This window comes from Monodelphis domestica, chromosome 3 (genome assembly GCF_027887165.1).
Source record: "Monodelphis domestica isolate mMonDom1 chromosome 3, mMonDom1.pri, whole genome shotgun sequence".
Taxonomy (NCBI): Eukaryota; Metazoa; Chordata; class Mammalia; order Didelphimorphia; family Didelphidae; genus Monodelphis; species Monodelphis domestica.
Genome location: NC_077229.1, coordinates 343440648 through 343466739, shown reverse-complemented (window position 1 = coordinate 343466739; position 26092 = coordinate 343440648). Strand labels below are relative to the sequence as shown.

The 26092-nt window shown below is 39.5% G+C and overlaps 1 protein-coding gene across 1 annotated transcript; it reads right to left on the bottom strand.

Annotated features, from left to right (window-relative positions):
• Window positions 1-15324: 15324 nt before the first annotated feature.
• LOC100028998 (coiled-coil domain-containing protein 12-like) lies at window positions 15325-15882 on the bottom strand. Its single transcript, XM_056820884.1, has one exon. The coding sequence runs from the start codon at window positions 15880-15882 to the stop codon at window positions 15394-15396; it is 489 nt and encodes a 162-aa protein (XP_056676862.1). The 3' UTR covers window positions 15325-15393.
• Window positions 15883-26092: the final 10210 nt, after the last annotated feature.

The window sequence follows — 26092 nt, the reverse complement described above, 5'->3', positions numbered from 1 at the left end:
AAAAGTCTAATGGTCCAGCTTGTACTGCAGCTCCGGATTCATGAAGTTCACGTAGTTTGTGCTGTAACTCCTGTATATAGGAAGCAATAGTAATATCTCCCCCTAATAGCGATGTATAAGCCGGGGAGAAAGGCTTAGCCTGTATAGGCGGATGTCCAAAAAGCATCTCAAATGGTGAAATATGTAAGTCTCCTCTAGGCCTGCTTCTAAGATAAAATAGGGCCAGAGGGAGAATTTCAGGCCATTTTAAATGGGTCTCAGTGCATAATTTGCGAATCATAGTCTTAAGTTCTTTATTCATCCTCTCCACTTGGCCTGAGCTCTGGGGGTGATATGGAACATGGAATTTTGGAGTTATCCCCAAGCAAGAATATATTTGGTTTAAGACAGAATCGGTAAAATGACTCCCTCTATCGGAGTCAATACATGCTGGCAGGCCAAAACGAGGAATAATTTCTTTTAAAAGTATCTTTGCAACAAAATCTGCTGTGGCTCAGGTCGTAGGAAATGCTTTTGGCCATCTGGTTAGTTGATCTACAATTACTAGACAAAATTTATAATGTCCAGCCTTTGGCATCGTTATGAAATCTATCTGTAGATGTTCAAAAGGTGTGTAAGCCAGAGGACGTCCCCCAAAGGCTTTTCCATGATATGCATGTTGGTTATATGCCTGGCAAATGGAGCAGGCTGAACATACTTTAGAGGCTATAGTAGTTATACCAGGGGCTATCCATACTCTCTTGACAGAGTCTATGATGCCCTGGGTGCCAAAATGACTATTTTTCTGAATAGATTGGCAAATTTGGTTATAGAAACTTCTAGGGAGCAGGGGTTTTCCTTCAGATGACACCCATACTCCATTAATCTGTTTTGCTTTAAATTTTTGTTTCCATTTTTCCACTTCCTTTTCATTATAGGAAAGTGATAAATTTAAATTATCAGTGGTTGTTAATGTTAAAATTAATCCAGGTTCTTCTATGGCTGCTAGTTTTGCAGCAGCATCTGCTCGGTCATTTCCTCTAAAGACAGGGTCAGAGCCACCTGTATGGGCAGAGCAATGAACTACAGCTAGGGCTTTAGGCAGTTTGAGAGCAGAAAGAACTTCATTGATAATTTCTGCATTAGCTATGGATTTTCCAGCTGAGGTTAGAAATCCTCTCTGGAGCCATAGCATGCTGACTGAGTGACAAATGCCAAAAGCATATCTAGAATCCGTATAAATTGTTGCCTTTTTATCCTTGGCAATTATACAAGCTTGTTTTAGAGCTATGAGTTCTGCTCCTTGAGCGCTAATATTAGAAGGTAGTGAAGCTGACCATTCAGTGGCAGATTCTGAGACTATGGCAGCTCCAGTGTAACGTATGCCATCCCTCATAAAAGAGGAACCATCAGTAAATAAAATCAGATCTGCATTGTCTAAGGGAATGTCCAAGAGATTATCTCGAGGCTTTTCTGCCATGGACACTAATGTTTCACAGTTATGTAATGGTTCTCCTGAAGTAGGTAAATCTGGAAGCAAGGTGGCAGGGTTAAGAGTTGAACAGCGTTTCAAGGTAATATTTTCACTATTTAATAAGGTTATTTCATACTTTGTAATTCTCTGATCCGAGAATGCCTGTGTTCTATGTTTTCTCAATAATGCTTCTATCTCATGTGGGCACATTATTGTTAATGGACATCCCAATACTAAATCAATGGTTTTTGTTACTAGTAAGGCTGTAGCACCTACTTCTCTAAGGCATGGTGGTGCTCCTGCTGCTACTGGGTCTAGTTGGGCAGAATAATGAGTAATTGGGTGCTGAGAAGGTCCCAAAGTCTGAGTTAACACGCCAGAGGCTACTCCTCTTTGCTCATGCACATATAAAGTAAATGGCTTTTTGTAATCTGGGATGCCTAGAGCAGGGGCAGACATGATAGCCTTTTTTAGATCTGATAGAGCTGACAAGTGTTTAGGCTCTAATTTGAGGGGTTCAGGAACCGAATCCTTTGTTAATGCTAAAGGGGTTTAGTAATTTCCCCATAGCAAGGAATCCATTGTCTGCAAAACCCTGTTGGTCCTAAAATTGCTCTCAGCTGTTTCTTAGTGGTAGGAGCACTCAATTTTTGAATATTCTCAATTTGTTTTGGAGAAATATAACGAACGCCCACAGTCAAGATGAATCCCAAATATTCTATTTTTGGAGACACCACTGAACTTTATCCTTAGAGATTTTATGTCCTCTTTTGTGCAATTCCAAAAGAAGGTATTTGCTATCTTCTTGACATATTTTTGCATCTGTTGAAGCCAAGATTAGATCATCTACATATTTGAATAATTTGCTATTTTTAAATGTTATATTGTCTGTGTCTTGGCTCAAAATTTGCTCAAATAAGCTCGGACTTTCGACATAACCCTGTGGCAGCCGACACCAGGTATATTGTGAGCCCTTCCAGGTGAAAGCAAAAATATGCCTGGAGTTCTCATGTATTGGTATGGAAAAGAAAGCTGAACACAAGTCTACTACTGTAAAGTATGTAGCTGTGCTAGGAATAGATGAAATAATAGTATGTATGTTAGAAACTACGGAGTGTCTCTTTATAGCGTGATTATTCATTGCCCTTAGATCCTGTACGAATCTATAGATGTGCTTGCCATCAGGCCCTTTTTTTGTTTTTTTAATTGGCAGGATGGGCGTGTTGTATTCAGATTTGCAAGGGATTATTATTCCCTGTTCTATTAATGAGTTAATAATGGGTGTAATACCCTCAATTGCCTCCTTTGAGAGGGGATACAGAGGGATAGAAGGAGGTAGACTAGATTTAGTTTTTATCTGCACAGGAACAGCAGATTTAAGTAAGCCTACTTCATAAGAAGATGTGGCCCAAAGAGCCTCCGGTATATCTTTAGATATTTCAAAAGTGGAAGGCTCTTTTGCCTCCAGGTTTTCGGAGAGAAGTACAGGGAGTAAATTTAAAGATTCCTCTGGTACTTCTTTTTTTTTTAAATATATTTTATTTGATCATTTCCAAGCATTATTCGTTAAGGACATAGATCATTTTCTTTTCCTCCCCCCACTCCCCATAGCCAACACGTGATTCCACTGGGTGTCACATGTGTTCTTGATTCGAACCCATTTCTATGTTGTCAATATTTGCATTAGAGTTTCGTTTAGAGTCTCTCCTCTGTCATGTCCCCTCAACCACTGTAGTCAGGCAGTTGCTTTTCCTCGGTGTTTCCACTCCCATAGTTTATCCTTTGCTTATGAATGGTGTTTTTTTCTCCTGGATCCCTGCAAGTTGTTCAGGGATATTACACCACCACTAATGGAGAAGTCCATTATGTTCGATTATACCACAGTGTATTAGTCTCTGTGTACAATGTTCTCCTGGTTCTGCTCCTCTCGCTCTGCATCTCTTCCTGGAGGTTGTTCCAGTCTCCATGGAACTCCTCCACTTTATTATTCCTTTTAGCACAATAGTATTCCATCACCAACCTATACCACAGTTTGTTCAGCCATTCCCCAATTGATGGGCATCCCCTCATTTTCCAGTTTTTGGCCACCACAAAGAGTGCAGCTATGAATATTTTTGTACAAGTCTTTGTGTCCATTATCTCTTTGGGGTACAGACCCAGCAGTGCTATGGCTGGGTCAAAGGGTAGATATTCTTTTGTCTCCCTTTGGGCATAGTTCCAAATTGCCCTCCAGAATGGTTGGATCAGTTCACAACTCCACCAGCAATGAATTAATGTCCCTACTTTGCCACATCCCCTCCAGCATTCATTACTTTCCTTTGCTGTTATGTTAGCCAATCTGCTAGGTGTGAGGTGATACCTCAGAGTTGTTTTGATTTGCATCTCTCTGATAATAAGAGATTTAGAACACTTCTTCATGTGCTTGTTAATAGTTTTGATTTCTTTATCTGAGAACTGCCTATCCATTTCCCTTGCCCATTTATCAATTGGAGAATGGCTTGATTTTTTGTACAATTGATTTAGCTCATTATAAATATGAGTAATTAAACCTTTGTCAGAGGTTTCTATGAAGATTTTTTCCCAATTTGTTGTTTCCCTTCTGATTTTAGTTACATTGGTTTTGTTTGTACAAAAGCTTTTTAGTTTGATGTAGTCAAAATTATTTATTTTACATTTTGTGATTCTTTCTATATCTTGCTTGGTTTTAAAGCCTTTCCCCTCCCAAAGGTCTGACATATATACTATTCTGTGTTTACCCAATTTACTTAAGGTTTCCTTCTTTATGTTTAAGTCACTCACCCATTTTGAATTTATCTTGGTGTAGGGTGTGAGGTGTTGATCTATTCCTAGTCTCTCCCACACTGTCTTCCAATTTTCCCAACAGTTTTTATCGAATAGTGGATTTTTGTCCCCAAAGCTGGGATCTTTGGGTTTATCGTATACTGTCTTGCTGAGGTTGCTTTCCCCCAGTCTATTCCACTGATCTTCCTTTCTGTTTCTTAGCCAGTACCAAATTGTTTTGATGACTGCTGCTTTGTAATATAGTTTTAGGTCAGGGACTGCAAGGCCCCCATCATATGTGTTTTTTTTTTTCATTATTTCCCTGGATATCCTTGATCTTTTGTTCTTCCAAATGAATTTTGTTATGGTTTTTTCTAAATCAGTGAAGAAGTATTTTGGTAGTTCAAGGGGTATGGCACTAAATAGATAAATAAGTTTGGGTAGGATGGTCATTTTTATTATATTGGCTCGTCCTATCCATGAGCAGTTAATGTTTTTCCATTTGCTCAAGTCTAGTTTTAGTTGTGTGGCGAGTGTTTTGTAGTTGTGTTCATATAGTTCCTGTGTTTGTCTTGGGAGGTAGATTCCTAGGTAGTTTATTTTGTCTAAGGTGATTTTGAATGGGATTTCTCTTTCTAGTTCTTGCTGCTGAGCTGTGTTGGAGATATATAGAAAAGCTGATGATTTATGTGGGTTTATTTTGTGTCCTGCAACTTTGCTAAAGTTGTTGATTATTTCAATTAGCTTTTTGGTTGAATCTCTAGGATTCTTTAAGTAGACCATCATGTCATCCGCAAAGAGTGATAACGTGGTGTCCTCTTTGCCTATTTTGATGCCTTCAATTCCTTTATCTTCTCTAATTGCTACTGCTAGTGTTTCTAGTACAATGTCAAATAGTAGAGGTGATAATGGGCATCCTTGTTTCACTCCTGATCTTATTGGGAATGCATCTAGTTTATCCCCATTGCAGATGATATTAGCTGTTGGTTTTAGATATATACTGTTTATTATTTTTAGGAATGACCCTTCTATTCCTATGCTTTCTAGTGTTTTTAATAGGAATGGGAGTTGTTTTTTATCAAAGGCTTTTTCTGCATCTATTGAGATAATCATGTGGTTCTTGCTAGTTTGCTTGTTGATGTGGTCAATTATGTGGATGGTTTTCCTAATGTTGAACCAGCCCTGCATCCCTGGTATGAATCCTACTTGATCATGGTGAGTGATCCTTCTGATCACTTGCTGGAGTCTTTTTGCTAGTATCCTATTTATGATTTTTGCATCTATATTCATTAGGGAGATTGGCCTATAGTTTTCTTTCTCTGTTTTTGACCTGCCTGGTTTTGGAATCAGTACCATGTTTGTGTCGTAAAAGGAGTTTGGTAGAACTCCCTCTTTGTTTATTATGTCAAATAGTTTGTATAGTATTGGGATTAACTGTTCTCTGAATGTTTGATAGAATTCACTGGTGAATCCATCAGGCCCTGGGGATTTTTTCTTAGGGAGTTCTTTGATGGCTTGTTGGATTTCAATTTCTGATATGGGATTATTTAAGAATTCTATTTCTTCTTCTGTTAGTATAGGCAGTTTGTATTTTTGTATATATTCATCCATATCACTTAAATTGGTGTATTTATTGCCATATAATTGGGCAAAGTAATTTCTAATGATTGCCTTAATTTCATCTTCATCGGAGGTGCTGTCCCCCTTTTCATCTTTAATGCTGTGAATTTGCTTTTCTTCCTTCCTTTTTTTAATTAGATTGACCAGTACTTTGTCTATTTTGTTTGTTTTTTTCAAAGTACCAGCTTCTTGTCTTATTTATTAAATCAATAGTTCTATCACTTTCGATTTTATTAATTTCTCCCTTAATTTTTAGGATTTCTAGTTTGGTTTTCTGCTGGGGGGTTTTAATTTGATCGCTTTCAAGTTTTTTCATTTGCATTTCCAATTCATTGATCTCTGCTCTCCCTTGTTTGTTAATATAAGCATTCAGGGATATGAATTTACCTCTGATTACAGCTTGGCTGCATCCCAAAAGGTTTGAAAGGATGTTTCGCCATTGTCATTTTCCTCGATGAAATTATTAATTGTTTCTATGATTTCTTCTTTAGCTAAAAGGTTTTGGAGTATCATATTTTTTAATTTCCAATTGGTTTTAGATTTGGTTTTCCATGTACCATTACTAATCATTATTTTTATTGCCTTGTGATCTGTGAAGGCTGCATTCATTATTTTCTGCTTTTCTGCATTTGTGTGCTATGTTTCTGTGACCTAATGTATGGTCAATTTTTGTGAATGTGCCATGTGGTGCTGAGAAGAAGGTGTATTCCTTTTTATCCCTATTTATTTTTCTCCATATGTCTACTAATTCTAATTTTTCTAAGATTTCATTCACTTCTTTTACCTCTTTCTTATTTATTTTTTGATTTGATTTATCTAAATTTGATAATGGTTGGTTTAAGTCTCCCACTAGTATGGTTTTATTGTCTATTTCTTCCTTCAATTCTCCTAGTTTCTCCATTAGAAATTTGGGTGCTATATTATTTGGTGCATACATGTTGATTAACGATATTTCCTCATTGTCTACAGTCCCTTTTAACAAAATATAATTACCTTCCCTATCCCTTTTGATCAGGTCTATTTTTGCATTGGCTTTATCAGATATCATGATTACCACTCCTGCCTTCTTTCTATCAGTTGAGGCCCAGAAGGTCTTACTCCATACTTTAATTCTGACCTTGTGGGTGTCAACCCACCTCATGTGTGTTTCTTGAAGACAACATATGGTAGGGTTTTGGATTCTAATCCATTCTGCTATTCGTCTATGTTTTATGGGTGAGTTCATCCCATTCACATTCAAAGTTATGATTGTCATTTGTGGACTCCCTGGCATTTTGATAGCCTTCCCTAATTCTAACCTTTTCTTCTTCGGCTCTAACTTTTAGTCCAGTGATTTACTTTGAATCAGTCCCCCTTGTCCCCTCCCTTGATGTTTCTCTTTTTAGTCCCTCCCTTTTTGTTCCCTCCCCCTCCCCCCTCTCTTTCCCTCCCTTTTTGTTCTCCCTCTCCCCCTCCCCCCCTTGGTTTTCCCTTCTCCCTACCCTTGTTGGGTAAGATAGAATTCAAGATCCCAATGGATCTGGATGTTTTTCCCTCTCAGAGTTGATTTCCCTGAGATTGAGGTTTAAGTAAAAAAAAATACCCTCTCTTCCTCTCCTTCTTATAGGAGTTTTCTTCCCCTCCCCTTCCCATGTGAATCTTTGTGTGAGAACGATTATTCTATTTGGTCTTTCTTTACCCCCTATTTATACATTACATTTTCCCCACATATTAGTATACATAGATTGATATAAATTTAGTCCTTATAGAAGAGAGTTTGAGTAAAAGAAGAAGATAACATTTTTCCCCTTTCCTTAATATTTACCTTTTCAGGTATTCCTTGCTCTTTGATTTTCGGTATCAAACTTTCCACAGAGCTCTGGTCTTTTCTTTGCAAAAAGTTGGAAGTCTTCTATTTTGTTGAATGCCCATACTTTCCCTTAGAAGTATATAGTCAGTTTTGCTGGGTAGCTGATTCTTGGTTGGAGACCCAGCTCTCTTTCCTTTCTGAAGATCATGTTCCATGCCTTACGATCATTCAGAGTAGAACTTGCTAGGTCTTCTGTGACCCTGATTGGCATTCCTTTATATCTAAATTGTCTTTTTCTGGCTTCCTGTAGGATTTTTTCTTTTGTTTGATAGCTTTGGAATTTGGCAATTACATTCCTGGGAGTTGTCTTTTGGGGGTTTAGTGTAGAAGGTGTTCTGTGAGCTCTGTCAGTGGCTGTATTGCCCCTTTGTTCTAGAATCTCTGGGCAATTTTCTTTGATTATATCTTGTATCACCATGTCCAGTTTGGTGTCTATTTCTGGCTTTTCTGGGAGTCCAATTATTCTTAAATTATCTCTTCTCCCTCTATTTTACAGATCTGTCATCTTGTCGGTGAGATATTTTATGTTCTCTTCTAATTTCTTGGTATTTTGGCTTTGCTTTATTAATTCTTGCTCTTTTACACGATCGTTGTCTTCCAGCTGCCTGATTCTGGTCTTTAAAGCCTGGTTTTCCTTTTCAGTTTCATCACACTGGTTTTGTAGATGCGTGAATTTCTTTTGCATTATTTCCAACTTTTCCTTCCAGAAGGCTTCCATCTTTTTGGTCATTTCTTATTCAAATTCTTCATAGGTTTGTGGAGAGTTTCCATTTCCTTTGGAAGGTTTTGGAGCATTTTCTTGTATATCATCTTCTATCTGCTCTGTATTTTGTATTTTGGCTCCATAGAATGTGTCCAAAGTCGCCCCTTTCTTCTTATTTTTCTTGGTATTTGGGGGCTTCTGTGCTTCTGTGGAGTTTGCCATCTCTGAATGTGGAGGATTAGCTTTTCTTATCTCTTTCTAGTGTTCAGAGGCTTTAGTCCTGGGCAGATTGTAGGTTCTATGAGCTTTCCCTGGGTTAAATTGAGTATGCCTCACTGGAACTGGAGTGGAAGGGTCGGACCAGGGGGCCACACTCTCCCCCGGCTCTCTGGGTTGGGTTGCTTTCCGGAAGTTGCCTTCAGAATAGCTGGCCGTGAGGCTGTTTCATCGGCCTGCGGGGGGATGGGCTGCGGCTTCCTGGAGCTCCGAGGGCAGGGACTTTCACTGAGACTTGGATAGCAGGATCCAGCCCGTGAGGCTGTCTTGCCCGCCCTGAGGGTTGCTGTTGTTTCGACCCTGCTGTCTGCTGGGGGGAGCTCTGAGGGCAGTGACTTTCACTGGAACTCGGATAGAAGGCCCTGAGGGTTGCTGTTGTTTCGACCCTGCTCTCTGCTGGGGGAGCTCTGAGGGCAGTGACTTTCACTGGGACTCGGATAGAAGTCCCTGAGGGTTGTTGTTCCGAGGACCCTGCTCTGAGCCGGGCCGGGCTGCGGCTTCCCGGAGCCTTGGACTCTGCGCTCCTACCCCTTAGGTCCGAGTGATCTCGGGTTCTGGCTTTTGAGTGGGGCCGTACCTTTTGATCCGGGTCCAGGTCCAGGAGGAGGGTTCCCAGGGTCTATGCTGTTGATCATCTTGAATTTCGGCGCCTTAGGAGCTTATAGTTTGAGATCAGTTGGGAAGGGTTTTCCGGAGATCTGAACTTTAGCTTTCTCTAAGCCGCCATCTTAACCAGAAGTCCTCCTCTGGTACTTCTCATGATAATGAGCCATCTGGGGAGCAGGTTATTGTGGCGCTGAGTTTGCATAGAAGGTCCCTCCCCAGCAAATTTAAAGGGGAGTCAGGCATCAAAAGGAAGGAGTGTTGTACCTCTAGGGGTCCTACAGGCACCATTCTAGGAGGAAGTCTTTTAACTCTTTGGGTTATTCCTGATACTCCCATTACATTCTCTGAGCCAATAGAATAACATTGTAAATCAGGTGTTCTCTTTAATACAGACCACGAAGCTCTGGTGTCTAATAGACAATCATAATAGGTGTTACCCACCTTTAAGGTAACATGGGGTTCATTAGTATGGGGAGGGCAGTGGATAGGGACAATGGGTAGTAGGACATCAGGGTCCAGGAAATCAAAGGTTGTATCCTCTGATTCCTGTGCCCCGGACACCATCATTGTGTTTGGGATATTCCTTGGGCACCCCCCTGAAGGGCACTACTCTGAGGGTCATTAGTACCTCGAGTATTTTTTGGACGAGCGCCATTTCTCATATATTGTTGTTGTTCATTATCATTATAATTTTCTTCAATTGGAGCATTGTCATTATTTTCCCAATTCCTATTTCTATAATTCTGGTTTCTAAAGTTCTTATTTCTGTATTCATTATAGTTATTTCCATAGTCATTATTATAATTTCTAGAATTCTGGTTTCTATAACCATTATCATCATTTCTATAGTTATTATTTCTAAAACTATTATTAAACTGTGTATTCCTTCCAAACATCTTAAGAAAGGTTCTACATTCCATCATTTTGTGGCCCTTCTTCCTTTTGCTTAATTTTTTCCAGTTCCATCCACTTATTTGTACTGTCTGCACATTCCTTCATTGCTGTGAGGATGGCCTCTCTACAATGGTATAGTTGTAGATAATCCTCAGGATTGTTATAGTCCCATTCAGGATCCTGAGATGGCTAATGTACTGCATTACACCCCCGGGTTTTGTTGACATGAGCAATTATTTTATTTTTTCACGTTCACTTAAAAAAGCCTGTAGTAAGTTCTCAAAGTCCTTGTAAGACGAATTATACTGAAAAAATATGTCTCCCATCTTTTTTGCTACTAGAAAAGGATCTTGTTCATATGTGGGGATATTTCCTGTAAATTCATTTATTTCATGGGGAGTAAACGGTATCCTATGTCTTAAAGTGACCACATCCCCATTCCGCCCTATTTACGGTACTTCTCTTAGAGGAAACAGGCCTCTAGTTGAATTTTGTACCTGTGGGTCAGTTTGACAAGGACAGGTTTCTCTAGGAGGACAAGATCTCCTTTGCGTTGGAATTTGGTTTTCTGTAGGAGAGGGAACATGAGAAACTGGGATTGCAGGGGAAGGGTTTTGGAGATTAAATTCAGTCAAGATTTGCACTGCACGAGAGAAGCAGTCTGTTAACTGGGCTATAGGGAAGGTGTTTTCCATCTCTATTTCAGGGAAGGAAATTTCCTCATTCAAAGGTTCAGAAACAGGTCTGTTTCTGGTAGAGTGGGTGTTTGCCAATTGATCCTGTAAGAAACTTTTTAGATCTTCTAATTGGGCTTGCATTTTATCCTCAATTTTTTCTATTTTATCCTCAACATTTTCTATTTTATCCTCAATATTTTTTTATTTTAACATCTCTAAATATAGTATTGAGGAGTACAAAAATGACAGTACCTATTAATATAAAAATTTGGAGGTATCCTGCATTTCTCAATGCCCCTAATTCTTCAGCTGCCATATAAATGTCAAAGAATGTAGTACTCATTTATATATATATATATATATATATATATATATATATATATATATATATATATATATATATTGTAATTATTTCTCTAACAGTCTTCAGAAAACACGTGGGGAACAGAGCAAAGCAACAAACTTTCCACAGGGTTTTTTTTCCTAATATAGGAAGTTGTTCCTTAAGGGAAAGGATATTTAGAAACAGCTCTTCCAGCCAGGACTTTAGGGTCCTGTTGCTGAGATTTAAAACAGCTGTTTTCTATCTAACTACCAGAGTAGCACAGCTGGGAAGTATCCGAGATCCAATTTGAACCCAGGACCTTCTGTCTCTAGGCCTGGCTCTCAATCCACTGAGCTACCCAGCTGTCCCTTAAGATTAAAGGGAAGAAAAAGAAAAACTGCTGATTCCAATTTAACTTAAGGAGAAAAGAGAAGAGAGAAAAAGTTTTTATACTCATGTGTTCTAGCAGCTGTGTCTTTAAGCCAAGTTTGCTGTTAAAAAGGACTAAGTGGTGAGAAGGTAGAGTAAAAAGGCAAGGAATTTCAGAAGTTTATTGAGAGAATTCTTTAGACTCCCATGTGGTCAGCCACAATGTGACAAGGAAATCACTTTAAAAGTCTGATATATATTAATTTAAGGTCGCCAAGGAATTCAGCTATGTAATTCCTAAATGAAAACTCAAGTCAGCAGTCAACCTTTTATGGAGTTTAATTACAAACAGGAGGAAGAAAGGTATTTGGAGAGAGAGAGAGAGAGAGAGAAAGGGGAGAGAAGGGAATAGGGCTTAAATACCCCCTCTGTTTAGGCTGCGCCAAAAGGCCCAAGCCCTTAGATAGCTGAGGCAAAGAAAAGAGATCAGTCTCTATCACTCACGTGACCAAAATGGAGAAACAGTCTCAGGGGCCTCCACCTCTAGCTTCCTTCAGAGCAAGCTTCTCAGAGCACCACCTCTCAGAGCAAAACCTCTCCAACCACCTCCCAGTCCTCAGACCCCTCTCTCTTTAAGGAAACCATCTCAGTTCCCTCCCCTCAGTTCTCACATCTACCATTCACTGTCCATGTCTTCCCTGTGCCAATGGTGGCTCTAGCTTAACCCAGGACCGCCCAGAGGTCTGCCCCTTTGCACATGTCTGTTGAAGGTCATATTCTCAAATAATTAAATTTTGATCTATGCTGCAGCCCTTCCTAAATCCTGTTAGGACTGAGTAGGGTGGAGATTGTAAGTTCCAAGACCTGGTTCTGTCATTCCAAGTATATTGTATCAATTCTAAAATCAATCATGACTCAAAGAACTTCCTGTTCTATGCTTAAGCATAGGTCAAAGCCCTTTCCATTGTTCAGCAAAAGGTTTCTGTCCTAAAGTAATCTTAAGTAGGGAGGAGAAGGACCCTCCCATGCCAAGGGGGTTCACATTCCAATAGACTATCAGTAGGAAATTTTTCAAGTATGAAATTTCCCAATGGTGAAATTTCCAACATTTATAAGTCTAAGAAATTTTAAGGTTTACAGAGGGCAGGAACCTCTTTTTGTTTTTCATTTTGTCATTGTATCCCCAATGCCTAGCACAGTTTCTTCTACCTAGGAAATTCCTAATAAATATTTTTGATGAATCTGGGAAAAAATTCAATGATGCAATAAAAATATATGAATATTAATTCTACTTATTGAAAATCTTGGATGCTAGTGAATGATGAGATATGGAAAAGATTAACAGAAGTGAGAAATGAGATTATATTTCACATAGAGAAGTAGGCCAGCATAAAAATTCTTGTTGGAATAGAAGAAATGGTTTGGCTGGGGCTCATATTGTTACCTATCTAAACTCTCAACTGTAAAAATGGGGGTGTGATATATGCACTACTCATATGAAATCCTGTGAGGAGAACATATGCAAATTAATAAAAATGATAAAGCTGGAGTTTCCCAAGTAAAATGAAATGGCATAGAAACCCTATATCATAGGTTTGAGTTGGGTAGGAAGAAGACCGAGAAAGAGGGCTTGAAAGTTCATGAGAGAGTTTAGGCACCTGGCTTATGTGATAAGAATGGGTGGCAGATTGCAGAACTGATATAAAATGGGGTAGCAGCATATTCATAGTACAGAGCTAGATATCTGCCAGTTCTTATTGGTTTTGTTAAAACGAAGTATTTTCTTCAAATTAAGGATTGAATCCATTAGGAGCAAGAACCTATCACCTTTTCTCCCACAGTGCATTTATTTATTGAGGGAGAGAAACCTGGAGAAAAGTCCCTCCCATTTTGTCCTGCTACATTCTCAATCAGAACCTCCTCTCCAACTCCCCAGATTCAAGTAGAGGTTCTAATTTAAGCACACAGAATCAGTTGGAACACTCTGGTCAGGGTTAGGTTACAGTTTCCAATCTGCACATTCACTCAGGAGGCAGGTAGAGAGATGGTCCATGGGGTAAGGTTTACAGAAACTGGGAGAAAGCACAAACTTAACATTTTAAAATATAAACTTAAAGGATTCATCCTAAAACACTTTGTATAGTCAAGATATCGCTTGCTTCTGATGATAGACTTAAGTTGTTTATCTCACTGAGGCCAAAGGTATTTAAGAGGCCTTTGTATTGTGAAGGGGTTGAGACAATTGAAGGAGAGACTCATTTTACTGGGCTCCTTGACATACTCATTTTGGATATATTAATTAGTCACCTTAAGAATAACACACTAATTTCCCACTTCACACAGGATGAGGACAAAGTTGATGCAAGGGACCTCAGCTAAATATTATCTATGATTATTATTGCAGACAAACAAACTGAAGGATTTTCCTATCACATCAAAGTAGAGGAATTCCTTTTCTCAAGTTACTCAGGAATTCATTTTTTACCCTCTCTCAAAAGATGAACCAGATGTCCCATGGAAGCAACTAGATGTCCCAGGAAGGTAGTCAGATACTGGGGGAGAGGAATGTTGAAGAGGAACAGCAAGATGTCCTTGGGTGGTAGCCAGACATTCATGGCAGAAAGTCAGATGTTCCTGGGGAGACAGCTAGAGGTCCCAATGGGGTAGGTAGATCTTCTGCATCAGAGAAAAATAGTGATAATTTGACCATAGCAGTCATCTAGGTTAGATTGAGGGATTGTAGTTGAATTATTCCTTTTTAATCAGGAAGAACACATTCTTCCTCCATGAATGGAGAGGGTTGTATCTGGCCCTGTGGCTCTGGGAGAGGCTGACATAATGGGACCATCTGCAATACCTGGGAAGTGGGGGACTGGGACACTGAGGGCAGCAGAGCTAGTGATTGTTGGGCTTGTGACTGCTGTGATTGGCCTGGAGGATCTGGTCCAAACTGGAAAGGCAGTGAGTGATGGTTTGAGTACAGCTGACTCAATGTCTATTCTTGCTCTTGGCCAAGAAGTGGTGTGCTTGCTCCTCCAGGAAAGGAGGTGTGTGTTGTAAGGGTTAAAAATTAAAGGATGGACCACATGTATGAGAAATGTGGTTGCCAAAATTAATTACTCAAGTAAGAATGACATTTATGGTAGTTTATTTACAAAAGAAGAGAGAGTAAAAGTAATGGGAATATGAAAGAGGATAGAGTAAGATATCAAACCAAACCCACTAAACATTTTTGTTGTGCCCCAGGCTCAACCAGAGCATGTCATCATGGAAGTCTGAGTACAAATGAAAGTGTGATTTTCTCACTTTATTTTTCTTTTTAGAAAACATATGGTTAATTTAGAAATGTTTGGTAGGATTTCACAGGAATAACACATTGTTTGCCTCCTCAGTGGATACGAAGGGAGTGGGAAGAAGAGAATGTGGAACTCAAATATTTTGAAGAATGTTAAAATAAAAAAATGAACTGAAATGTTTAAAAAAAAGTAAAACAACTAGAATATGCCATCAAATGAGTTGGTAGAAAATGTCAACACACCGATGACATCAGAGAAGCTTACAGTGCTGTATCATGTTATGGTTTATTTCAAAGATTAGATGGCAGTAACCATAGAAGATGCACTCTTAAGCCACAACTGTAAAATGTATTATTCTAATATTCTATTTCTATTATTATAATATTCTAATAATCTAATTATTCTAATCAGATGGGCATTCAAAGAAGTACCACAGCAGAGGTCACTCTGGGGATCAAGATAGGGAATGGGGTCTTTGTGCCTGGTCTAGAAATATCAGTTCACACTGCTGTCTGGTGTGGCCAAATGCTGAGGAGAAGCTGCTTTAATCTGAGTCACTCTCTTCCTGCTTTGCAGGTTCCAGGTCCTCTTCTTGGCCTCGAAGTCTTTCTCTTATGAGCTCTGCAATGGTTCTCTGTGTCCTCTTCTCTAGCTTTTCCATCTTCTTTGCCAAGTCCCTTTTTAAGTCCCAGTCTGGCTTTCTGGGGGCAAGATTGGCCAAATCCACTTCCTCAGTGATGGGCTGGGGCATTGCTGCTTCCAGCTGGTCTTTCACTTTCTCTTTCACTGAAGCTGGTTTAACCTGAGGCCTCTTCCTCTTCTTGAGCTCTTCATCTTCAGGGACATAGTTCTGAAATTTGAGCTCCAGGTGTTTCTCACCTCCTCCTCTTTTGTCTTCTTTGAAGTGTTTCTTTTTTGGTTCCTCATCTTCCTTATTCTTGTGCCTGCTCTTTTCTCTAAGCACCTTGAGCCTCTCCTTCCTCCTTAGAGCATCCTCCTCCAGAAGTCCCACAATAGAGATTGGTGTGGCCATCTTGTTTCTCTATTCTTCAGCAATATATTCTTAAAGAATATAATGTCTCTATAAAGGTGAAAATTAGCAGTTAGTCAATAATTTTATGAATGTTGTTGCCAATATTCTATCTCAATTCAGAAATTTCTTTACAAAATAAAGGAAACATTAAAGTAGAAAAATGTGAAGGAGAAGGAAAAGTTATTTATCCTGTCTTAATACAGGCAGAAATTACTAACTGCTGGCCTTCCTGGGTGAGACAATTAATCATGTGGCCTCCTCCAAGATGGAAGCTAGGCGTCTCCAGAAACTAGGAAAGGAGTCAGCCTTTCAATCACCCAACAAAGTAGTCCAGGAGTCAAAGTCCAAGATGAAACAGAGCTGCAAGCCTCAGTCTCCAGCTAAGCTCCCTCTAAGGCCCCCTCTCTTTCTCTCTCTCTAGTCAGGAGAGTATCTCCACAAGAGTGACTCAAGTCCCAGGATACTTGACTTTTTATGGTGCTTTCTTGTCCCCTCCACTCTTCATAGGAGCCAATCAGAGTTTTCAAACTGTCTAGCACTGCCCTGGGAACCAGTTCTCCCCTTCTGGAGGGGTGGCTACACATCAAGAGGGTTCACACCCTGATGGCTGACTGGGTTTCTGAAGGTGTGAACTCTGCTCAGAGAATTCACAAGTTTGGGACTGACTTAATAGGGTGCAGCTCTAAGTAAGTGACTTGGGACTTCTCCAATACCTTGCTAGCTTCTCACCTAGGACTAAGGAGGGTCTTCAATCTTTTGCTGATTGCATTCAAAAGTAGAAAAAGGAGAGTTGATCCCAACTTCACAATGTAAGCAGGGATACTTCAGTTATGTTAACTCAGAAGAGACAAAGGGAAGGAAGGATTCCCTTTCACAAGTGTAAACTCAGAGAGACCAAAGTGTTCCCTTTAAAAGTGTAAAACAGGATGGCTCTGTTGGGCCAAGGTTTGCCATTGACCACCCCCCAGGAACTTGATTCAGCTAGAAGAGCACAGGAAGAACCTGGCCTCACTCTTCTGCCTCATCCCAAGATGTCCAAGTTTTCAGAAAACAATTTCAATGTTTGGGGGTGACTTTGGAGGACTGCATGGGCTATGCTTTAGTTGGAACGAGTTTGTCTTTTTCACACTGAGGACTCATTTGGTGCTGTGTAAAGCATGTTCCTTCCACTTTTCTGGCCTTTGAGTCTTTTCTGACTATTTTCCTGGAGGAGAATTTTAGAGACCTCCTATGTCTCTAGTAGGCCTGGTGCTAGCACAGCAAGCATGCCAAGACAAGCCCCCGTTTCTCATGGGAAAACTTGGGACCACAGCAACTCTTGTAAGGTTTGTTTCTGTTGTGTCATGGCCAGATAGCCTTGGACCCTCACAAATGAGGTTTCCTCTAGAGCTCGGCTCCCATTCTGGCAAACGAAGGGACACATAGGATTTCAATCCACATTGAAGTGACTACTCTGTTTCAGACACTGTGCTAGTCAATGAGATACCTTGATCTTCGAGTCTTGATACCCTGAGGTCTGTGGTTCCTGCCTCTCAATCTGAGTACTGTCATATAAGGTTGCCCATACCCCCAACTCTTCAAAATCTTATTCAGTATGCAAAAAATCACTGGAAAAAGTAGTTGAACTTGGTGAATGAAACATGGGAGAGCGTTTCAAAGACATATCATATGATCTGAACAAGAAAAAGAATATGAACAATTTGACGAGTGTTACAAGTTAGGAGCAGAATTTTGCCAGTGGTTCTTTTCTCATTTCCTTTTTAAAGTTTCAACATCGTCTCCTGAACAGCTGACTTGGTGAGTCTCGATCAGTGTAAACTCCTATGGCTGCTTCCCCTCTTGCCCCCTTGATCATTCTGGGATGACTGTAACAGAGTTCAGCTTAAGATGCAGTCCACTCTCATGTATTGGAGGCTGATGAGAATCACTGCAAACCTTCAAAAGTCAGTAGATTTGGAAGGGGAAAGAATACTTTGTATGTTCAGAGCCAAATCAGAAGGAAGAGACCAGTTCTTCCCCAATCTTACCAGTAAGCAAGAGACAATGATTCTCTCTAGTGCTACTGAGGAATAATGGCCCAAGTTGGAAAAGGGATGCAGAGTAATCCTTTAGCCCACTGCCCAATCCTCATGGATAACTAAACTATCAACAACCATCTGAATCAGGAAACCTTTCCAATAATTATACATATCATGACTTTTGTCCTTGGGGACATAGACTAAATAACCCACATTCACATGTTTAGAAAAACCTCCCCAGAACTGAGTCTAAGAGCAATAAACTGACGGCTGGTTTTTCTTGACCACAAGTGTCTACAGACTCCCACAGATTAGCATAGAGCCCTTTCTGAAGGTATTTATAATCAAAAATTTTTTTTGTGAGAATTGGCATCACAATCATTAATTTTGATACACACAAGCACTTGCCTAGTCTATCTTTTTATAGCAGGAAGGAATAACTCTTCCAGGAAGTATTCTCATCATGGAGATAGGAAACAAAAGAGGCTACTTGTGACAGAAAAGGATTGACTGGTGGTCTTAGCCTTCTTATTGTTTCAATTCAGCTATGATTTAATGTCTAATCATTTATTGCTTGACATAAAAAACCCAAGCTGTAGCGACCATGCTGTGGGGGATTTTATTTAGGTGTATAACGAGGAGGATTCTTGAAGAGGCTAATTACTCAGTCTGAGGTGAGCCCTGTAGCTGGGAAAGGTCAAGCCATGATGATGGGGCTCATTCCTTTGAGGCTTTGTCTTGGGAGATGTCCCACCGACCTTCATGACTGCTGCCTCTGTCCAGCTCCTGAACTATAACACACATTCATCCAAGTCCATTAGACCATCTTCCTTATGCACATTCTGTCCCTGTGCATGCTTTTCTGACTAAGAATATCTAATATTAAATCTACCTTCAATGCTTGCTGAGGGGAAAAAATGAAATTTAAGACCATCTTCACTCCATCTATTTCTTCAATAGAGTGGGGTCATCAGTTTGCTGTTGTCAATTTTGTGACTATGTAGTAGATGAGTAGAGTGAAATCCTCTCTGTCCTGTGCCTGGGAAGTTGAAGCTTCAGCCAGGGCAGGGTACCCTTTATTAGGGAGGGGAAAGTCTTCCATTCAAACCACTAAATTCTTGTCATGAGCTCTCTGCCTTTGTAAACTTTGGAAAGTAAAAAAAAAAAAAATATATATATATATATATATATATATATGAAAATTCCCCAAGTATCTCCCTCCCTGCACTAAAGAAGGTGTCATTTGACAAATATAAATGTATATATGGAATTGTCTTGCTTATCCTTTCTCTGGAGGTGACATTTATGACGTATTCCCAAAAACATTTTCTGTATGTAAAATTCTTAGTTCTTCTTATTGACTTTTTATAACCTCATGTAGGTCTTTCAAAATTGCTTCCCACTGTGGTCCGGGTCTCAACACATCCTGGTTATCCTAGAGAGAAACCTAGAGAAAAGTCCCTCCCATTTTTGTCCTGCTACATTCTCAATCAGAACCTCCTCTCCAACACCCCAGATTCAAGTAGAGGTTCTAATTTAATTAAGCACATAGATTCTGTTGGAACACTCTGATCAGGGTTAGGTTACAGGTTCCAGTCTGCACATTCACTCAGAAGGTAGGTAGAGAGATGGTCTATGGGGTGAGGTTTACAGAAACTGGGAGAAAGCACAAACTTAACATTTTAAAATATAAACTAAAAGGATGCATCCTAAAACACTTTGTATAATCTAGATGTTGCTTGCTTCTGATAATAGACTTTAGGTGTTTCTGTTTCACTGAGGCCCAAGGTATTTATGAGGCCTTTGTGTTGTGAAGGGGTTGAGGCAATCCTAGGAGAGACTCATTTTACTGTGGTCCTTGGCATATTCATTTTGGATATATTAATTACTGTCAGCTTGAGAATAACACACTAATTTCTGACTTCATAAATACATGGAATGTTATCTGAGATGAGACAGAAAATGGTTTTCCTTTGCTTGGCCTGGATCTTTTTATGCCTGTAGGATGACTTCCAAATCTTCCAGGCACTTAATCACTTGATCATCAATCAACAAATATGAAGGATGAAGATGAGGACCAAGTTGATGCAAGGGACCTCAGTTAAATGTTAGCTATGATTATTATTGCAGACAAACAAGCTGAAGGATTTTATTAACTATCACATCAAAGTAGAAAAATTCTATGTCTCAAGTTACTCAGGAGTTCATTTTTACTGTCTTTCAAAAGATGAACCAAATATCCCATAGAAGCAACTAGATATCCCAGGAAGGCAGTCAGATATTGGGGGTGGGATGGCATGGCAGTTGTTGAAAGGGAACAACAAGATGTCCCTGGGATGCAGCCAGATACTCATAGGGACTGCCAGATATTCATGGGAGAAAGCCAGATGTTCCTGGGGAGAAAGCTAGAGGTCCCAGTGGGAGAGGCAGATCTTCTGCATGGGCAGACAGATCTTATAGAAGAGCAGGCACATCTGCATCAGAGAAAAATACTGACAATTTGGCCACAGTAGTTATCTGGGATAGACTGAGGGATTGTAGTTGAATCGTTTCAACTGGCTGACCGACTGGCTGAGAAGTTTCAATTCTGGCCCCTGTAGAGAGCCACCTTTCAGGGCTGCATCCAGAATCCCCCCTACTGCCACCCCCTTCCCACAGCTCTGTGGCCCAAAAACAAAAGTCTGTGCCAGGATGCCGAGGAAAATTCGACCCTAGTGAAGAGTTTCCTAAGCTGGTTCTCCCTGGAATGGGGGAGAGAAAGGCAGAGAACAAGACTGTTCTGACTTGGGAAGTGCTGTGTGCAGTAATGGCCCTCCCTGAAGCCCAGCGCCCCTGTGAACACAGGCTGGAGGGCCAGGCCGGATCAGTATTAGTTTTTTTTTTCCACTCAAATAAAATTTTTTTTTCCATTCAAATAAAATTTAGAATCACAAACTTCTAACTCTTGATTAGACAATGATTATTTACAGTCCTTTTCAGAAACAATTATTTGGTAATAATAAAACATGTAAGCAGGGAATTAAAATAAATTTTTTACTTAAATAATAGTTGTAAATGAAACAAGATAAAATATCTAATAGTCTATGTAAAATATAAAACTAAAATCACTCCATTTTGGATCATAAGGACACATTGATCCATGTTAAGATAAAGTCTTTTGAAATTTATTGGGTCTTGACGCATCCAAATTCTATTATATAATAGAATATACTTCCAGGTATTGGAACCCCTTAATTGGGCTCCATACCAGGGAAGTCATCCATCAAGCAGACAGGTATATAGATTATGATGTTCATGTTTCCATTTCTTAGTTTTTTATTTTATTTTTTCATTTTGTATTGGTATCCCCATTGCCTAGCACAGTTTCTTCTACCTAGGAAATTCCTAATAAATATTTTTGATGAATCTTGGAAAAAATTCAATGATGCAATAAAAAATAGATTAATATTAATTCTACTTATTGAAAATCTTGGATGCTAGTGAATGATGAGATATGGAAAAGATTAACAGAAGTGAGAAATGAGATTATATTTCACATAGACAAGTAGGCCAGCATAAAAATTCTTGTTGGAATAGAAGAAATGGTTTGGCTGGGGCTCATATTGTTACCTATCTAAACTCTCAACTGTAAAAATGGGGGTGTGATATATGCACGACTCACATGAAATCCTGTGAGGAGAACATATGCAAATTAATAAAAATGATAAAGCTGGAGTTTCCCAAGTAAAATGAAATGGCATAGAAGCCCTATATCATAGGTTTGAGTTGGGTAGGAAGAAGACTGAGAAAGAGGGCTTGAAAGTTCATGAGAGAGTTAGGCTTATGTGATAAGACTAGGTGGCAGATTGCAGGAATGATATGAAATGGGGTAGCAGCATATTCATAGTACAGAGCTAGATATCTGCCAGTTCTTATTGGTTTTGTTAAAACGAAGTATTTTCTTCAAATTAAGGATTGAGTCCATTAGGAGCAAGAACCTATCACCTTTTCTCCCACAGTGCAGTTATTTATTGAGAGAGAGAGAAACCTGGAGAAAAGTCCCTCCCATTTTTGTCCTGCTGCATTCTCCATCAGAACCTCCTCTCCAACTCCCCAGATTCATGTAGAGGTTCTAATTTACTTAAGCACACAGAATCAGTTGGAACACTCTGGTCAGGGTTAGGTTACAGGTTCCAATCTGCACATTCACTCAGAAGGCAGGTAGAGAGATGGTCCATGGAGTGAGGTTTACAGAAACTGGGAGAAAGCACAAACTTAACATTTTAAGACACATCCTAAAACACTTTGTATAGTCGAGATATTGCTTGCTTCTGATAATAGATGTAAGTTGTTTCTGTCTCACTGAGGCCCAAGGTATTTTTTTTTAACCCTTACCTTCCTTCTTGGAGTCAATACTATATATTAGCTTCAAGGCAGAAGAGTGGTAAGGACTAGGCAATGGGGGTCAAGTGACTTGCCCAGGGTCACACAACTGGGAAGTGTCTGAGGCCAGATTTGAACCTAGGACCTCCCGTCTCTAGGGCTAGCTCTCAATCCACTGAGCTACCCAGCTGCCCCTGAGGGCAAAGGTATTTAAGAGGCCTTTGTATTGTGAAGGGGTTGAGGCAATCCTAGGAGAGACTCATTTTACTGGGCTCCTTGGCATACTCATTTTGGATATATTAATTAGTCACCTTGAGAATAACACACTAATTTCCCACTTTACACAGAATGAAGACGAGGACAAAGTTGATGCAAGGGACCTCAGCTAAATATTATCTATGATTATTATTGCAGACAAACAAACTGAAGGATTTTCCTATCATATCAAAGTAGAGGATTTCTATTTCTCATGTTACTCAGGAATTCATTTTTTACCCTCTCTCAAAAGATGATCCAGATGTCCCATGGAAGCAACTAGATATCCCAGGAAGGCAGTCAGATATTGGGGGAGAGGAATGTTGAAGGGGAACAGCAAGATGTCCCTGGGGGCCAGCCAGATACTCATAGGGACTGCAAAATATTCACGGGAGAAAGACAGATGTTCCTGGGGAGACAGCTAGAGGTCCCAATGGGGAAGGCAGGTCTTCTGCATGGGCAGACAGATCTTGTAGAAGAGCAGGCACATCTGCATCAGAAAAATACTGACAATTTGACCAAAGCAGTTACCTGGGATAGACTGAGGGATTGTAGTTGAATCATTTCCTTTTAACCAGGAAGAACACATTCTTCCTCCATGAATGGAGAGGGTTGTATCTGGCTCTGTGGCTCTGGTAGAGGCTGACATAATGGGGCCACCTGCTGTAGCTGGGAAGTGGGAGACTGGGACACTGAAGGCAGCAGAGCTAGTGATTGCTGGGGTTGTGGCTGCTGTGATTGGCCTGGAGGATCTGGTCCAAACTGGAAAAGCAGTGAGTGATGGCTTGAGTACAGCTGACTCAATGTCTATTCTTGCTCTTGGCCAAGAAGTGGTGTGCTTGCTCCTCCAGGAAAGGAGGTGTGTTGTAAGGGTTAAAACTTAAAGGTTGGACCACATGTATGAGAAATGTGGTTGCCAAAATTAATTACTCAAGTAAGAATGACATTTATGGTAGTTTATTTACAAAAGCAGAGTGAGTAAAAGTAAAGAAAACATGAAAGATCAGTTATTTTATGGGATAAATATGGTCCTAATACTCAAACCCAGGAGAAATATAGATAAATACTATTATTTCCAAAATCTTACATACCATCCTGTCAGACTACAATGATTGGTCCCCCAAAAATTCATCATGACCAAATTGGATTGATGCCAGGGATGCAAGAATGGTTCAACACTATGAAATAATGGCTTACTGAGAGTGACTTCAAAGTTCACCCCTATAAATCCTATGGAATTTTATCTGAGGAGATGAGACAGAGAATGGTTTTCCTCTGCTTGGCATGGATCTTTTTATGCTTGTAGGATGACCTCCAAATCTTCCAGGGGCTTAATCACTTGATCATCAATCAAGAAATATTAGCTTCCAGATGTTAGGTACCATTGTAATAATTAAAATATTGGAAGACATGAATTGTGGCAGATAATAGAGTGGTTGCCTTAAATTGTGACCACAGAAAATATGTTTTCAAGACAGTGTCTTATTTTTAAATCAATATATAAGGTGGTCGCCAGGGAAAAATTCCCAATTATTAAACATACCCAAGCCAGTTGGGTTTTATAGAGATTTTAATTTATACAAATGAGGAATCAAAGAAAGAGAGAAAAAGGAAATAATGAGAAAAAGACAAGTCGGCCCAGGCCAGCCTGGCCAGCCCAGGCCCAAGCCCTAAGAGAAAGATCAGTCAGTCTTTTATCCACTCACCACAAGATTTGTCCAAGCAAGGATTCTAGTGTTCTGAGAGACACCAGTTCAACTTTCTCCAATTCAGTTTTCCTACCTGACTTTCCTGAGAGAGACCCCAGAGGGAGCTCCATGGAGAATCCGGAGAGAGAGTCCTGAGCTTTTCGTCTCCTTTTAAAGGGAATTTTCTCCTATGTCACCTCCCCTAAGTTCTCACATCTACCAATCACAGTAGACGTTTTCCAAAGGACAGCCCATTCTTAATTCACACCTAAAAAGGCTTGAACTTTTGATTAAGTTCACACCTGAAAAACCTCTGAATAAGTTTCTCACCTCTTTGCTCCTTGTAAGTTCACAAGTTGCCTGACCTTTATAGGTACTTAGCACCCTTTTGTATTAGATCTAAAAATAGGCACAGCTTAAGAACATTTGCCTTACTATAAGTAAGGGTTTAAGTATTTTTCACTGTTCAGCAGGGAGTTTCTTCCCCTAAAGCAGGCTTAAGTAGGGGTGGAGTAGAGATCTCACATTCCTGATCTAAGTTCCTTCATTGTTTAAAGTGGGGAATGGTCTTAACCAAACCTTATGAAGTAAGATCTGAGAATTTTTTAAGATTAACAATCCAACCTTATGAAGTAGGGTCTGAGAATTTTTAAGGTTCACACCATTCTATAAATTTTAAAACAAAATATCAAATACTACAAGTATTATATTTAATAAGCTTTATTAATATTTAACTTGAAGCAAAAGGAAAACAAAAGTCTAGAGAAACAGACCTCACCAGCCTCCCATGTGGAAAAGAGAGAGGGAGGCATTACCCACAGCATAAAAACCATAATGTAAAGGACCCACATGAACAGAAAGGGAAAAAGGAACCTTGGGATGAGGGGAGGATTCTGGGAGATGAAGTCCAAAGGATACAAAATTTCCACTTATACAATTCTAAGGGTAAAAGGTACAAAGAGTATAAGCACTTTAAAAGCAGGAGGGTATTCTCACTTGTTTATTGGAGAGATATATGGATATATCTAAATGTGTATGTATGTATTTGCATATATGACCTCAAATTTATGTGAGGTGTTGATAAAGATGCTTTATTTTTTTATTAGGGAAAGAAATAATTCTTTATTACAGTTGGAAAAACTGTATCAGCTTGAAAGATTAACTTGAAACTCTATTATGTTTAAATTCAAGGTAGGTCAGAATTTAAACAAAAATATATCTAACACCAAAAGAGGAGAATATTTTTATCAATTGTGATGGGAAAATGAAAAATGTAGTCCTAAAAGTTGCCAAACAAGGTGTGTCCCTCTCTCTGATATATAAAAATAGCCATTTGTTAATCCACTGAACATCATTCAAGGAAAAACAGACAAATGCTCAGGAGAAAGGCACTTGTGTTATAAACGTGAATATCTGTATGTTAGTTGCTTTTATTTATGTGAGAGTTATCTACCTCTACATCTGTTTTGGTGGTCTGTGTGTGAGAAGTGATCTGTAACAGTTGAGAACTTAAAATGTATACAAAACAAACTTTCAGCATCTGTCTTTGAATCTCCTTACAAGTAAATTGGTTCTTATCACAAAATAATATAAATTTCCCAATATTTTTAAAGAAAGTCTTGGAACAAAAGTAGGAATTAGCTCCAATTTAGTCTACTAATCCCCAAACTCTTATACAATCAAACTGTTCTCACCTATGTCTTACTTAATAATATATAAGTTGCTAGTAAATAAAGGGTGCCACAGAGAGAAATTCAAAATAGGCAACAGAAAAATGGGTAAAATGTAGAAAGTCAAATTTCCATATGAATAATCTTCAAGCCAAAGGATGGAATGGGAGCCATTTGCCATTAGGAGAGGAGCAGTGAGTTTATAGGCAGGGACTTC

What these genes read in the sequence shown, in the direction of transcription:
- LOC100028998 (XM_056820884.1), bottom strand. Translation starts at nt 15,882, where the DNA reads ATGGCCACACCAATCTCTATTGTGGGACTTCTGGAGGAGGATGCTCTA.